Source organism: Pocillopora damicornis, chromosome 7, assembly GCF_964200805.1.
Source record: "Pocillopora damicornis chromosome 7, jaPocDami1.2, whole genome shotgun sequence".
In the NCBI taxonomy this organism is placed as follows: Eukaryota; Metazoa; Cnidaria; class Anthozoa; order Scleractinia; family Pocilloporidae; genus Pocillopora; species Pocillopora damicornis.
In genome coordinates, this window is record NC_142676.1 from 5,800,028 (window position 1) to 5,815,357 (window position 15,330).

General features: G+C 38.1%; 1 protein-coding gene across 1 annotated transcript in view; it reads left to right on the forward strand.

Moving 5' to 3' along the window:
• Positions 1–15,330, forward strand: part of LOC113677838 (kinetochore-associated protein 1) — a 45,117-nt gene that overhangs the window by 14,069 nt on the left and 15,718 nt on the right. The window contains exons 19-45 of the mRNA XM_089213535.1: positions 354–425; positions 576–637; positions 1,654–1,762; positions 2,185–2,328; positions 3,180–3,236; positions 3,346–3,462; positions 3,784–3,840; positions 4,360–4,470; positions 5,362–5,505; positions 5,886–5,984; positions 6,325–6,425; positions 7,291–7,393; positions 8,106–8,165; positions 8,572–8,649; positions 8,825–8,941; positions 9,058–9,127; positions 9,265–9,329; positions 9,910–10,038; positions 10,277–10,347; positions 10,871–10,972; positions 11,550–11,731; positions 12,235–12,346; positions 13,354–13,475; positions 13,992–14,063; positions 14,390–14,526; positions 14,718–14,774; positions 14,884–14,985. Of these exons, the coding sequence (XP_089069661.1) occupies positions 354–425; positions 576–637; positions 1,654–1,762; positions 2,185–2,328; positions 3,180–3,236; positions 3,346–3,462; positions 3,784–3,840; positions 4,360–4,470; positions 5,362–5,505; positions 5,886–5,984; positions 6,325–6,425; positions 7,291–7,393; positions 8,106–8,165; positions 8,572–8,649; positions 8,825–8,941; positions 9,058–9,127; positions 9,265–9,329; positions 9,910–10,038; positions 10,277–10,347; positions 10,871–10,972; positions 11,550–11,731; positions 12,235–12,346; positions 13,354–13,475; positions 13,992–14,063; positions 14,390–14,526; positions 14,718–14,774; positions 14,884–14,985 (2,652 nt within the window). The remainder of the gene's footprint in view (positions 1–353; positions 426–575; positions 638–1,653; positions 1,763–2,184; positions 2,329–3,179; positions 3,237–3,345; positions 3,463–3,783; positions 3,841–4,359; positions 4,471–5,361; positions 5,506–5,885; positions 5,985–6,324; positions 6,426–7,290; positions 7,394–8,105; positions 8,166–8,571; positions 8,650–8,824; positions 8,942–9,057; positions 9,128–9,264; positions 9,330–9,909; positions 10,039–10,276; positions 10,348–10,870; positions 10,973–11,549; positions 11,732–12,234; positions 12,347–13,353; positions 13,476–13,991; positions 14,064–14,389; positions 14,527–14,717; positions 14,775–14,883; positions 14,986–15,330) is intronic.

Genomic DNA, 15,330 nt, shown 5'->3' on the forward strand with positions numbered 1-15,330 from the left:
CATTCTGACTTCTTTTTTTCCATGGTGTTTAAATGGTGATAGCTTGTTACTCCAGAGACCCTGCCATCTTTACCAAAGCCCACCACCATTTGCTAGTGGTGCCCTTCCTTATTTGCTATTACTTACATGTCAAGTGCTATAATTATTGAACCACAAGTGTTGCATGGGATACTACTTTAGATTTTCTTAACCAGCCAGCTATCATCATTTTGTGTAACCACAATGAGTAAACTTCATCTGGTATCTCACACTCAATGAAATTTCTTCTGCTAAGTCTTCCTTTTTTAGCAGGTATCCAAGAGTTGTACTTGTTAGTTGTTGTCTTTTTCATCCTGTTTCTTTTCCCTCCTCAGATTTCCAGCAACAGTGGGGTGCATAGCCAAAAAGAAGGTCCATGTGGAAAACCATCACGTCTCTTGACTGAGGTGAAGTTTGTGTCAGTATCGTGCTGATACTACAAGACATCCAGTGCCATGATATCTGATAACTGAATTAGCTTTACAAGATACTTAAGAATTGCATGTTTCCTCACTATGACAAAAGTGAATACTATGTGGTAATATTCATTTTGGTAGGTCCTTGAGGCATTGGATAGACTAGCAACTTTTGAGATGGCATTTGGAGTTGAAAATTTTAGGTGTGTTTGATTTTCTCTCAATTTTCTTGTCTTTCGTTTTCTTAGTTCATCAGGACTAAAATATATTTATATTTTTTCAGAGCAACTTGCTCATTATTGTGCAGCAACTGTAAAGACAAGCCTGAATCTATTCCATTTAAACCATTCATCAGTAAGAGATCATGTTGCGACCAATTTGCAAGGGAAAATGACATCATTACCCACTTGTGTTATCTTTCAATCTGTGAACCCAGTTGATTAAGTATGCTGTTAGAGATTTTCACAGGATAACCAAGCCCTATTTTACGAGAGAGTCACAAAATTTATTCGAAGTTTCAACATCAAGGTCGCCCCTAAGCCTATCCGCTCCATCTCGAGCATACTTCAAAAGCCCAAAGAGAAGATCGAGGAAGAGGCTTCCAGAGGAATCGTGTACAAGATCAACTGTAAAGATTGTGATTGTGTTTAAGTTGGTCAAACATCCGGGCGCTAAAAACACGCATGAAAGATCACGCAAAGGCCATAGCAACATTGGATGAAAACTCTTTGTTGGCCAAACACCATATGCTTCACAGTCACCAAACAGATTTGGAGAGTGTTGAAATTGTTGACTTGTTGACAGGTCATCGGCGTGGCGACAAAGACTAATTCTTTAAGCTTAGCATTCCATGCGAGATGGAAACGCTATAAACGAACACAACGCTACCAAACATATACAACAACATTGAGAATTTTTAGAGCCATTAAAAATACTTTAGAGACTATTGTTAAACTTAAAAAATTCCTTCGAGGTTTAGTTTTATCACACATCGTGGACATATACCAAGCAGGACGCCGTTAGACATTTGCATTTTTATCTTTGCTGAAGAAGGCAACAGCAGTAGCCGAAACGTCCAGAACAATATATGTTTTTAGCCAGTGTCGACTTTTTTATTCTTTTTACCAAAAATTTTTATTAAGCCTGGCTACGCACCGAGTATTTCTAACTATTTGTTCTTCATTGCAGAACTAACATCTTTTTTTACGTTGTCTCACAGTGGCCCCCAGTGGCAGTACTTTGCCTCTGTTGACCTCCTCGTTGAGCTGACAAAATGCCTGCTTTCTAGCAAGGTCACCAGTGCAGTTATCATTTGGAGAAGACATCAGGTAAAGTGATCTTGAAGTGTCTCAAAGTCACAAAGCAGTGTAGGCAAATGATTCATAACATATGACTGAATTTGGTGTGAGATTTTATTTTAATCGGTATTCTGAAATAGAGAAACACAGGATAAGCTATTCCATGCTAAGTTCCTGATGAGGCTCAGTAAACGGCATTCGTGATCGCTTAACAGAGGGGAAATTACAGTAATTGAGGGCTAACAATTTCTGGACTTTGAAAACAGACCGCTTGATAGATCGTGACCGCTTAATACGGTGCCGCTAAATAAAGGTGCAACTGTACTTCTAAGTGAACACCAAGGATAAAATAATACGAAGAAATGATAATAAGAGCGTTCAGTTCAACACCCACTTTATTGTGGCAAATTTTTGTGGGAACGGCACTATTTATTCCATTACTTCTTTTGCAGAGTCATTTTGTCACTCAATTTAGTATGGAAAAATTGGAGTCTTTAATTGGTTCAATTCCCGAAGACTTACACTCTTCCATTGTTATTCCGTGGCTACAAGATGACCTTGTGCCTTTTATCAGTAAGGCCTTTCCCTCGGGTCTGGTAAGTTAAAACACACGACAAAGAACTTATCACTCAATTCAGTCTACATGTTATTTCTTTAATATGGAAGCGATCTTCGCAGTTAGGAACACTACTTAAGCAGCAATGAAACTAAGGCCTGAATCAAATTCAGGCGTGTACGGGATTTGAACCTATGACCTTTGCGATACCGGTGAAGTGCTCTACCAACTGAGCTAACTAGCCAACCTAGAGCTGGTCATCATGTTGGTCGTAAATAAACCCGTGAAGTGGTGAATAAATGACCATAAATATTTGAAAATCATATATGTGAATTGCGGTTAAAGAAGTGAATATAGAGACGATCTTCGCATTTCTGAACACTACTGAAAATTCAGGCCCTTACATGCCTGAATTTTTTTCCGCCTTATTTTAACCACCGCCTAAGTAGTGTTCATAACGGCGAAGATCACTTCCAAATTCATTTCTTTAACCGCGCTTCACATATATGATTTTCGTATATTTACAGTCATGTTATTTATTGTTTTATGGAAGATTCATTGGCTTCATGGTCAGTGTGCCGGAGTCTGGGTCAAGCGGTCTGGGTTCGAGACCTGGCCGGGTCATTGTCTTGTGTTCCTGGACTAAACACTTCACTCCCACAATGCCTCTATCGTCAAATTGGCAGGAAGCCTGACGAAACACTTGGGGGGGAGGGGGGGTAACCTTGCGATGAACTGGCATCCCATCCAGGGGGGGAGAGTAGTAATACTCCTAGTCACTTCATGCTAAGGAAACCGAGATAAGCTCCAGCTTTTGGGGGGGGGGGGGGGAGAAGAGGGAAGAGGTAACCTGTGTTACTTTCTCATACTGATGTTTTTCTCTGTTCTCAGCGGATGCTCGCGAGTTGGTTGGAGCAAAGAGCCAAAAATATGGAGCTTTCTGAGAAGGTTAGAAATAAGCGCTTGGATAGTGCCAGAAGAAATTTTTGCTCAGTATGGTTCTCTTTAGAAAATACTTTGTTCGAGTGATTAAGCCGATGAAATTGTTTTATTTCAGGAGGGTTGGCCTCAAAATGCTTTGCAACTTGCAAGTGTCCTGTTGTGTGCATCAAAGTCCGTTTCAGGGAGTGCTTCAGGAAGAGGTCTTGCCACTCCCGCTCAGTTCTCAGACCAGGTATTTTATTCTTCGAAGAGAGATATGTGTATTGTTTTTTGTATCATGTTAACTACTGATACCAGTCTGTTACATGACATGAATATCTGATCACATCATTCATACTATGGTTTAGTGGTTGAATATCTGACCAGCATATGAAGGAAGCGGAGTTTGCTCTCTATTGAGTAGGACTGACACGCCATCTTTGCCTCTCTCCTGGTTCTGTCAAGTCTTCTAATGATGTAGACAGTCCGAAGATGAAGTCTTGTACTTTCTGTATCCTGAGTAACTTTTGAAAATCAGATTTTGTTCAGTGCTGAGTAGATATTGTGTTTGTAGGTTTGTGGTCTTCCTGCAACAGCAAGAGCACTATTAAAGGATAGCAAAAATAACTTGGTACGTGCCTGAGTCTCCAAATTAACTCTGACTGAGCCATTGAAAAGTGTATAGTTTGTAAAACTTCACAAAGTTATCAGTTGCTTTTCACGTCGTTGTGTTTATTGGCTTTTAAAAGACACATGGTTTTGTGGCTGTTAAAATCCGCCTTGCTGCAAGCTAAGAGCCTTCGACCTCTTTAACCTTTGAGCTGATTAATACTTACGCATCCAATTGAATATTAAATTATTAATTATGAGAGTACAACTATGGAAATGATTGATGAAATATACCCTTCATTGTTTGTCCAGTTCCTCAGTAAAGTTTCCATTGTTTGCTTTGTCAGGTTGATTGACGGTAAAATGTGAGTCTCTATTGACGAGGAACAATTAAATATTAAGTCAAAAATTTTTATTAGTAGTAGTAGTATTTAAAAGTAATTAATGGTACATTTACCTCAATATTACTCAAAGTGGTAGGTTGTGTATTGCATTGCTCCTTCGGTAGTGACATGTAATCTGTGACTTTTTTTCCTATCAGGATGTTGACGATGAATTAGCCAGCTTAATGAAGTTGGTTCAGCAGTTGACTGAGCTTGTAGATCTTCACACCAAGTATTCTTGTAAAATAACGCTGGCAGAATTTTCTCAGGTATTTTTTTAATGGTCGCTTTGCTTTGGTCCAAAGTAAAAGTGAAAGGCGCGCAGAGTGTCGGGTTTCGTATACTTCTGGAAATTCTCTTGAAATAAAGGAAGATAAACAAATAAAGAGTTTTCAGCGTCTCCGAACACAAATAAACTCTAAATATCCTTTAAAAAGGGCTTATTTTAAAGGCGCCAACAAATGAGTCAGAAATCATCGGACAGATTCGTCCTAAATTGGACGGAAGCATGCGATCGGATGATCTCGCAACATCTGTCTAAAAGTGTTTGAAAACAGATGAAAATGTCCGGAAACGGAAGCAAATATCCAAAATCGGATGATAGCCATCTGAAATCGGACAATAATGTCCGAAATGGGACGAAAACGTTCAAAATCGAACGAAAGTGTCCGAAATCCGACGGATGTGCACAAAAACGGACAGAGGGGTCAGAAATCGGATAGAACTGTCCAAACTTGGACGAAACTACCCGAAATCTGGCGTAACTCTTTAAAACTAGGTGGAGAATTCTTGCCCATCTCCAGAAGACGTTTCTTCTCTGTTGTTAGAAGTTGTGTAGTTCCACGTATGTTATAATGATGTACTATGTAGAATTTTTATTGTTGAAAATATGTAGAAATCTTACATTAGTCTTCTTATAATTAGTTAGGAATTTAGTTTTATTGGATTTAGTTAGGAATTTAGTTTTATTGTCCGTACACGACCACATCAGCTTTTGCTGAATTTTTTATCGTGTTTAAATAAATGCTGTTGTTGTTGTTGTTGTTGTTGTTGTTGAAAGTGTCATTATTCTAACACCCGACGAGTCAAACCTTTTTTTTTTCCTGGAAGGTCCACGTTAGAAAGAGTAGATTGTATGAATCACTTTTGCTGTTTCACAGGAAACCATAGCAACAATAGTGTTTCGCCTGCTGGACCGTGTAGTGGCCGCTGAACTCATTCCGAGTGCAATCGCCAAATACATAGCACCGTACATGGTTCATCACAGCCTTGATAGGGACACTATGCTTCTACGATACATAGAGGTAAGTAAACTATAGTATATTACTTCTGCAGAAGGGAGCCTTACCAACATATTTCGATTTGATGTCTCTAACTTTGGTTGATGTTGGAGTTGCTGTTTTAATCTGTTTCTTGGTTTTTTTTGTTTTGTTTTGTTTTGTTTTTTTTGGGCTTAAGTAACCTCTGTCGTCTTTTTATTTCCGGTCTACTTGTAGTTTCATCTCAATACTTTACAGTTGCCCATTCATTTCATAAATGTTAAAATCAGTTCCCATCAGTCTTAAAAATGCTAATTTTGGGATTTCAGTTTGTGTGATATTTCCAACACTTACATGGAAATTGGACTTTTTTGTTTCAATTTGGAAGAATGATTTCGTCATGACACTTTACGTTTCTGTCGAAGGATTTGTTCAACAGAAGTGATGGATCCTACTCGTCATTGTCTAACTCACTGTGGGAGGCCAGAGTTATTGCAATCATTTCTTGCATCAAAGAAAAAGAGGTGACAACCATTTATGACATGTAACTTGTTTACGACTTTTGTCCGAATCTTCCTTGTGATAGTTTAAAGAAACCACTAAATTGTGCTCCTCTCCCAGCGTATGGCTTCGCAGCTCTGTTGGTAAGAGAGCTCAACTAGTATCTGGGAAGCATGAGTTCGATTCCCGTCGAAGCCTTAATCTTTTTGCCCAGACTTCTTTTCTGCAGTTCACCTCCGAACATCATTGCTTTCCTTGAGTTGATAGTTTTAAAAAAATTTGGATGGGAAGGGCGATTTGAACGGGAAGCGCATCGAAATCAGTTTGCATACTGTTTTGTTTCTTTTATTATTCTATTTCCAGGTCCGTTGCAAAGCAACTCTCGAAGTCATGCGACATGCTATGATACCTTGGAGCGAAAGTGTTGAAAAGCTGGTCTCTGAATTCATGGCAGCCTATCCAAAGTAAGTTCACATAAAAACACTGTTACTTTTTAGTGAAGTCTCTCCATCATATGTTACTTTGTTCAGTTAATGGAAAGTAAAAAAAAAAAGGAACAAAAAGGAGATATAACAGGAATGAACCGAATAGAAACAAAGGATGCTTGAAGATGGAGAAAATTCATACGGATGACAAATTACGTGCGAACTTGACGAACTACGTATGCTGCCACGTTATGAATGAACACAAACTCCATTGCATGTGTATTTTGCTGATTGTCTTTTTATTGTTCTGCCGAAAGTTTGCATTATGTGAGCTACTACAATTGTATTCGACCAAACAGACTCGATGGCTTCACAAAATTCAAGTCCACCAATCAATTTCCATCACTAATTCAAGTCCTGTAATCTGTTAGTTGAGAGCAACTAATGCAGGTCACGTGTAACATTTTCTGCGCTCTTATTGGTCAGTTATCCTAGTAGGGGCCCCATACTGCTGATGGCCTTTTTTTAACGAAAGGTCTGTGTTCAGATGTTAAGTGTTCCTTATTTGTATCTACTCTGCCTCATGCAGTGCAAGAAAATATTAATTAATTCTACTTCAGCTGGCTTCCGTATCTTCTAAATTCGCTGAATTTTGAAGAACTTTGATTCTGGTCGTGCTTTGTTTGAAAGGATTGCATAGAGTGAATATATCAACTTAGTTTATAGCTTCAAATGTTAAAACAAACTGCCGAAAGTTTTATTTTGGAATTACGTGATCTTTGGTCCCCAAGTACGTTAACTCGCTAAATTTTACTTAAATTTCAGGTGATGCACTTTGTAGGTATTGCTGTTGCATTCATCTGATTTCTTTGTTTCTTTTATCACTCAATCATTATCTTCACAGTGATATGAACCTCAAGGAGCAGTTTAGACTTGTTGAGCTTAAAAAGATGCTTTCTCAATATCGAATAAGAAGCTTTCATGTATCTTACGCTGCACGAGCGAAGGTAACGGAGGATAAATACGTTTTAAAATATATCCGAAGGAAATTAATAGTCAATTCATAAGTGTCCTTGTGTACCTTTTTAAGTCCTCAACTTTTCTTAGATCGAACCCCTTGTTACAATGTCCTTATTAAGTGCACTTATGTTTGAAATGTTGTTAAAACGACTTTTGCAATTTGACACTGAAAAACCTAACTATTCTTTATGGATGAAATACAACACTTAGCACAAACTTATTCCAAGAACACGCCCAATTTTCCTAGTTTGAAGAAATCGAATTTTTTAAGATGATCGAGGAGAAATGAACTTCTCGATCATTAATTTTTGCGCTGGAAGCATCTACCGTCGAACGAAGAAATCACAAATTATAAACTCGATAGGTTAGAAAAATACTAAAGAAACGATGAACAGCGAGGAAGAAGGAAGAAGCTGTTACGGGTTAAAAATAGTTTGGCAAATTTCCTCAATATCTATGATGATGTTGATGATGCAAAAATCATAACGTAAATTGTTGTCATAAATATCAACTGATTTTAATATTGATAAATGCTGTTTACTCGCACATATGTTTCTGCCTCAATTAGATCTTGGATCAACTGTCAATGTCCGTGAATAGTTTTTAAGGAAAACTCAGACGTAATTGTCGTTCTGTATGATACAAACCGTGAAATCAGATCTGCTTGAAAATAAAACCGCGTTAAATATTTAATTCCAGGCAATAACAAGATATATTTTGACCAGAGACCAACCAAATGTAATGGAAGACGCCTTGAAGGTAACTCGAAACAAATGCATTGCTGTTTTACTTTCATAATGTATCAATTTTAATGAGCCATTTGCTACTTTAATGTTTCTTAACCCAGTCAGTGCAAAGTTACAAAGTTAAGGGACCTCTTAAGTGGCGGTTTAAAACAGAACTATTTACATGCAGAACAACCACCTGAAATACATGTAGGGCTCGTTTATTTTCAAGATAACTGAGAAACCATCTCTAAGAACGATCAGTTTGAAGCCATTCCGTTTAAAACTGGTATTGCCCACGGACACGTTTTTCCAGTGAGTTTCCAAGTTTACTTCTTGTATATTCTTCAACCACGAGGATACAAGATTAACCATACCTATTACTTTGCTTTATTTCATTTATTTCTAGTACATATTTGAGTTTGTTTTTCTTATTGAAGGTGGTAACATCATATAGTCATGTTACAGAAGACGAAGCCTACGTCTTTCGACTTCAGAAATTGTGTCGTGAGGACAAGGTGCACAATTATTTATATTTGCATTTTAAAACTTAACGTCTTTCCTTTTTTCCTCGTCAAGCCATGTTTTTTTCCTTTAATCCGTGGGTGGGTGAGATGAAAAATCTTGTTAACTGATTGGCTAACGTTACCGTCCCATTCTGAAAATGAGACTCGCTAACACATGATGTTTTAGATTCCAGCCTGTTTGGAGTTGCTAGAGTCACTTCCATTACCTCAAGCAGAACAGTATGCGCATGAACTGATGACTTGGCTCAGTGGAATTCTTGAAAATAACTTCAGTGATACGAAGGTTATTAATCTTTTTTGTTGCTGTTGCTGATGTTGAGGAAGAATAGCCTTTTGAAAATAATTTTTAAAACTTTTTACGCTTCTAAATGGATACCATTTGTTCTTTCAAACATCCAGGAATTCTCTTCAGAGAAGATTGTGGCTGCTCAAGCAGGGGTTGCAATCTTGAAGTTCATGAAGAAGCATAGTGAGTCTAACCTCTTTCTTTTTTGCTACCTATTTTATCTGTTTTCTACTCCACAATTACTTTATGCATATGATTGTTTAGAGATAGTTCATGATTTGTTTCTGACCCTTTCTTGTGTCTTCGCTTTTGATTCAAAGACCTTTCATCGATTGTCGACGTAGATGAATCTCTTTCTACACTGCAAATGATTTCTGCACTTCAGGTGAGGTTCACCTAATTTGGAATCTAACTGTATCCATATCAAACTATTTTGGGGGAGGGCAGGGGGAGTAGCCCTTTTGCTGTAGATTGCACACAAGCCGAGTGGTCGACACCGCTAAAACTTATTCAGGTTTCAATAGCAAAAGGGCTAGAACATGGACCAGTTTGCTTAATCCTTTAACTCCCAAAAGTGATTAACATAAAACTTCTCCCTGTAATATCAAAACATTATCCAGCAAACAGGTCATGAGAATATTCAAACTTATCAGGTAGAAGTTATCTTGATCTGACATTAAATGCTCGTAACTATTTACAAGGAAATATCTAGCAGCGAGAGGGGAGAATTGACAATGAGATCTTGGGAGTTAATTAACTGTTAGGCCACCGCATCTTCCATGGTACTGGAGACGAAACGGACCTTTTTTTTTTCCTTCTTTTTTTCCTTCTTTTTTTCCTTCTTTTTTTCCTTCTTTTTTTCCTTCTTTTTTTCCTTCTTTTTTTCCTTCTTTTTTTCCTTCTTTTTTTGTTTGAACTTATTTTTTCTTTTTTTTTTTTTCTACTTTTTTTTGTTTGCGTTTCAGAGAGAATTCTCTGTATTCCTGTCTGTCGAGGAGTATCAGGTTCCCAACGTTCGGCATGGATTATTTGAACAATATCTTCAACTGTATTTAGATTATCGTGAAAAGAAGGACAGTGATGTTGATGAAAAGGTAATGACCGACTCCTGTTTGTCGGTGTATTGAAGAAAACTGCTCACGAATGTACAAAGAAATCAAAGGATATTAGATAATTATCATGACTACAGAGCTTTACTGGTGGAGAGCCTCTTTTCGGAAGTGAAACGCCACGTCAGGGCATGAGCTACTTTGGGCTTTTTCAAAAGTACAGAACCTGTATCTTCGCCATTACTCCCTATGTATCTTTATCTCTCTGTTTGTTTTTTCATAGCATGATTCGCAAAAGATTAGCAGCGAGGTATTCTCTGGTGTAGAACAAGTGACATTGACTAAACTATTCAGGTAAGTATTAGTTGACTTCTTTTTAAGGATATCATTTATAAAGAAATGTCCAACTATCTCTTACTTATTAGGATTCATCGTTCGTTAACTGCTTCTCGTTAAGAAAGTGCATTACAAGGCATTACCTTTAGATGTCGTCTTTTGTAACCTTACCTTTTAGATCTGTGTTAGATGCTGAGATACAGTGATCTTATGTTGATCATAACTAAGCAGGTCATTACCTACTAATATTCATGCATCAAAATGGCGTAACGAAATGGTTAGAATCTATTCACGAACTTATAACATCAATACAGCCAGAGTTGAGATTTTCTTCAGTCTGTTACGCTTTAGACAATACTTTTTATAGCGAAAGCATCAAACACGTAAAGCAGGAATTAGATCCAATGATGCAATAATTCTGCATAGAATTTTATTTATTGTCCGATTAACCATAGGCTGTTCAAATAGTAGCGTTAAGTGAAGATACGTTAGCATGTATGGTATTTTCTCTAATGTAGTTTATATCTCATGTCTTTTGAAGGTTAGGGGAATTAGTGGGAATGTTAAAGGAAGAAATAAGACTGACGTTGATGTCCAAAGCAATCTCTGCAGGGAATATATCGTATGCTTTAGATATGTGCAGGTATGCTATCGTCCTGTGAACTTCTTCTGGTTTTGAAAAAGAAAGAACATTTCATTGCTTGGTATTCTGTGTCCCGTGCTTGTTATCCACAATTGTCAACAAGCTGCTTTCTCAACAAGCAATAGCTAATCCATCATAGTCGCTTTCATCTCTTCCTAGTGGGTTTCTGTACTTTGTCAAAAATTTTTCCTGAAAATTAAGTGATCTGTTTTGTTATATTGCTGTCTTTGTCGTATGTGACGATTGTAAACTGCATTCCTCTCATAACTAGTTTCTTATTTTGCGTTATCCATGGTCAGTAGTACAACAGTATTTTTCCCTTTTACGGTTCTGAACAAAAAAACGGTTTTAAAGATTACTGGGTTTTCACATAAAGTACGACTTGTAAGATCTTTAGGATAATTAATCATTGTAGATCCGCCATGCCATTCCTAACGACGCAAAGTTATTGTTTTGTTTATATCCATGCACTAAACTTATGATGAGCGTCCCTAGACATTTTGCACACAATTAACCCTTTTTTTTCGGAGATGGCGGGAAATTTCAACATTGCTATTGGTCATTGGAATTGTTTTAGGGAGTTGATTGAAAGAGCTCCATGTGCAAGAACTGCCTTGACCTTGTACAAAGTCGCTCTCAATCTTTGTGAGACGCTTGCTGAAGGACACTCCATAGTAACGGATAAGAACGAGAACATGTATCACCTGACTCATACGATACATCAGCTCTTGTGTCAAGCATCGACTCACTGTTCAGCAGGTTAGTAGTCCTGATTGGACAAAGAAAGCAAACCGTCCTTTTCTTTTGTTTATGTAGATGAAAAAGATTTATAAGATCTAGCTTGGTCGTCTTATCAGTGTAAAATGTTTATATTCGTTTCGTCGCGAGTGTAAGGCACAGAAAAAATGAGTCTGCTTTAAGTATTCAAACCTCAAATCTTCAGATTCGTTGCTGTAAGGTGCAATCTCTGGGGGGTTTCTAATATTTTTCCTTTGTCCCACACCCGTGGCGAAACGCATATCGTGCCTCTTTATCTTCTAATAGTTGTAAATTTTGGGGAGTAGCATTTAAAAACTGGTCACTAGATTTTACGACTTGATGGGAAACTGTATGGTTGACAGTTAAATTAAAGAAACTGCTCTTGCAACTGACATGATCTTCCTTGAATTTGTTCAAAGCTGACAGTTACTTTGTACATACAGTTGTTTATAACCTTATCTTGTATTTGATTTCTTTTATGGCGTGTTTTTCTCACTGCCTAGATTTGCTATGTGACTGCACTGAGCTGTGCAAGTATTGCCGTCTGACAGACTCTGTGTACTCGCAGTGTGAGAGTGGTGATTACGGATTTTCCGTCCAAACAACTCCACAAAGGTGGGCATCTTTTGGTATTACGTTTTTCACGCAAGTTTTGTCTATTATCCCAAGACATTATGAGCCCGCGGAGACGCAATTCTCCAATGGGTGCTGTTCTGGGCGCGAAAACTGGCTGGGTCGTTTGTGTTGTGTTCTTTGTCAAGGCACACTCTTATCACAGTGCAAATTCCACTCAGAAGCGTAAATGGGAACTGGTAACTGTTAGGGAAATTTGACGAATGGCTGTCTGGTTGGGGTGTAGCATCCCATTCAGAGGCTTTAGCGATACTCCTAGTCGTTCTGAGTGATAGAAACCGTGGTGCACCACAAGGTTCGCAAGGCTAACCGAATAAAGGAGGTAAATATTTAAAGAAACTGGTGCTACTTCAGTGGGAGAGTTGACGCTGACGTTTCGAGCGTTAGCCCTTGGTCATTCGCTCTGACGAAGGGTTAACGCTCGAACGTTAGCTTTGAAACTCTTTACAGTGGCCAATTTACGTTCCCAAGGTTAACCACTGATTGCTTAAACACAGTTAAATAATGATGGAAGGACATCGAGGTCTTGCTTCAGTAGAAGAATGACTTTGTGGTGTCATCACGCAGAGAAAAATTCAGTCTTACATTTGCTTTAGTTGTATGTCTGTACCGTTTACTTGGCTACTTTGGACATTGGATTCCAACTTTCATTGACTGTCTTGAATTCGTCTACTAAATAAATCAACATTTTCCACACCTTTATCACTATTGTCATCATACAAAGAGATACAAGGGTATGAATGGTCACCACCGGTGACTGACATCTAATTTCTCTTTACTGTATATTTGCTGAAAAAAATAAATGAGCGCCATCTTAAAAAAAAGTTCTTTATTCTTTTTAAATCAAATCGTCCGCTCATTTTTTTTGAAAATGCACTGGACATACTGATATTGGGGTGAAAAGGAATAAGATGCACAAACTTTACGTGTTCATATTTAGTCAAATTCCATGCTAATCTGTCCTCTTTTTTCTTCCTTTACTTTTTCAGCTCAAGTCAGGATCCCTTTATGGAATGGACATTTGGTAAAAGGTTCAGGGAAGACTGTTTAGTGCTGGATTCTTTTGTTGCTCTGCCCTTAGCTGCAAAGCTTAGCATAGCTGCAGTTCCAGGTAACGACTGAGAAATTCGAAAAATGTTCTTGCAGGGGTACATTGCCTGTAGTTTCAGTCACGCGACAATCAAGAGATCTGGGAACATCTCTGGCCCAAAAACGGTGTGTTTTCCTCATTAGAAAAAAGCTAATATCGTATTTATCAAAGCGCCCTAAAGTTTAGCGCCCGGATTAAGTCTCCTTTTTTTTTTCTCGTGTTAAAAACCGGAGAAAGCACTGCTCCAAAGAATATATAAACTGTTAATACCAGTGAGCTGTTAGGGAAACCAGAAGATTTTCGAGTTATTAGAGGCCTGGTCTATGTGAGTAATGTTTATTTTATGATCTCATGGACAACCTTTCATGTCCGCATCAACTGTTGTGAGACGCAGATATGATTGTTATTTCATACCAATATGTTTTGTTGAAAGAATTTTGACATGACACGACAAGATCATGCCATGAAACTCTTACCTACCTTGTGTACAAAAATGTCCACCTGATAAACGAGAACTCCTATTTACGTCACCAACAGCCAATTACAACTCAGCCGGACAAAGACCATTTTATCAAGCACGAGTAGCTGGTAGAAGACAAAAGTGTCAAGGTAAAGTTGTGCTGTAAGTCGATAGACCCATTTCAGTTTCTTGCAAGTCGTTTCGACTGCAGCACGCCTAGAACAGCTAGGACTGAAATCCACCAATCACAGCTTTTGAAACCAGCCAAATTTCAGCGGATTCTTATGCTTATTGAGGCTATACGTAACAGGTCAACCTTATCACCTAGAGACACCAAAATTCTCTATTAGTGTTTTTATTATTAAAATGCTTAGCATTTCACGACGCAGTAATCTTGACGTTGCTTATTAAATATCTTGTCGAGTTACGTATCTTAAGCTCTCAACTCAAGGGATGATTTTGTGCTTTTGATCAGAATCAAAGGCAACTGAAAGTGGTGAAGTGGATAAACAGTCTTCGTATTTGATGTTGACTAGTAGTGCTGGACTTGATATAATCAGACACCTTCAGGATAACAGTCTGTGCGAGTTGGCTTTACAGTATTTACTTCAGGTGAGGATCATTTGAAAAAGGGTTGAAATAGTTGTTTAGTTAACCCCGGCGGTGCCAAGACCGGATTAAAATGACTTTTGTAGGGAATATTGGTCATTTGCAGTAGTGCAAATAAGCAATAACCCCTACAAAATTTTCAGTCAGTCAGCAAACGCTCATCTTTCTGATGCATTTCTAATTGTCTTTTTTAGACTCTTGGTGTCTGTCTGCAACATTTTGCGGTAAACAGTATGCTTAGTAACGACAAGGTGAGACAATAATTGGTGGCGTATCTTGACCTGCAATCCATTCATGACAGATAGTGATAGTCCTCGAGCCTGAATTCACCAAGTACGTGACAATCTTTTCGTCTTCCAGGAGGATCAAAAGAGCGGCGAAATTGAGAAACAGAGGCTGGCGAAGATTGCTACTATGAGTATTAAAATGATGCAAGAGCTTTCTGGAAACCTTTTGAGGAAGGTATGCGTTGTCAAATTGATAGGAAAAACGATTTAGCCCAGCTTTGTTACGTTGTAACATACATTGGTAATCGAAAGGGCTACTTCAAAATATATTACGTCTTTTTCGGCGAAGTAAGAATAACATTGACTATTAGTACCGTCGTAGTGTCTCAGTAATTCTTAATCCTGCCGGAGGTAAACCTCTCAAGGCTCAATCCACAAACTGTCTTCACTCTCATACTCACTGATGAGGTTTTCGAAATTTTTGCTGCCCGTTAAACAAAACCTGAATGGCATTTTAAAAAATGGAGAAAGAAATGACAAACACTTGATAAGCTCTCGTTTCTGCAAGCGGCGACTCAAA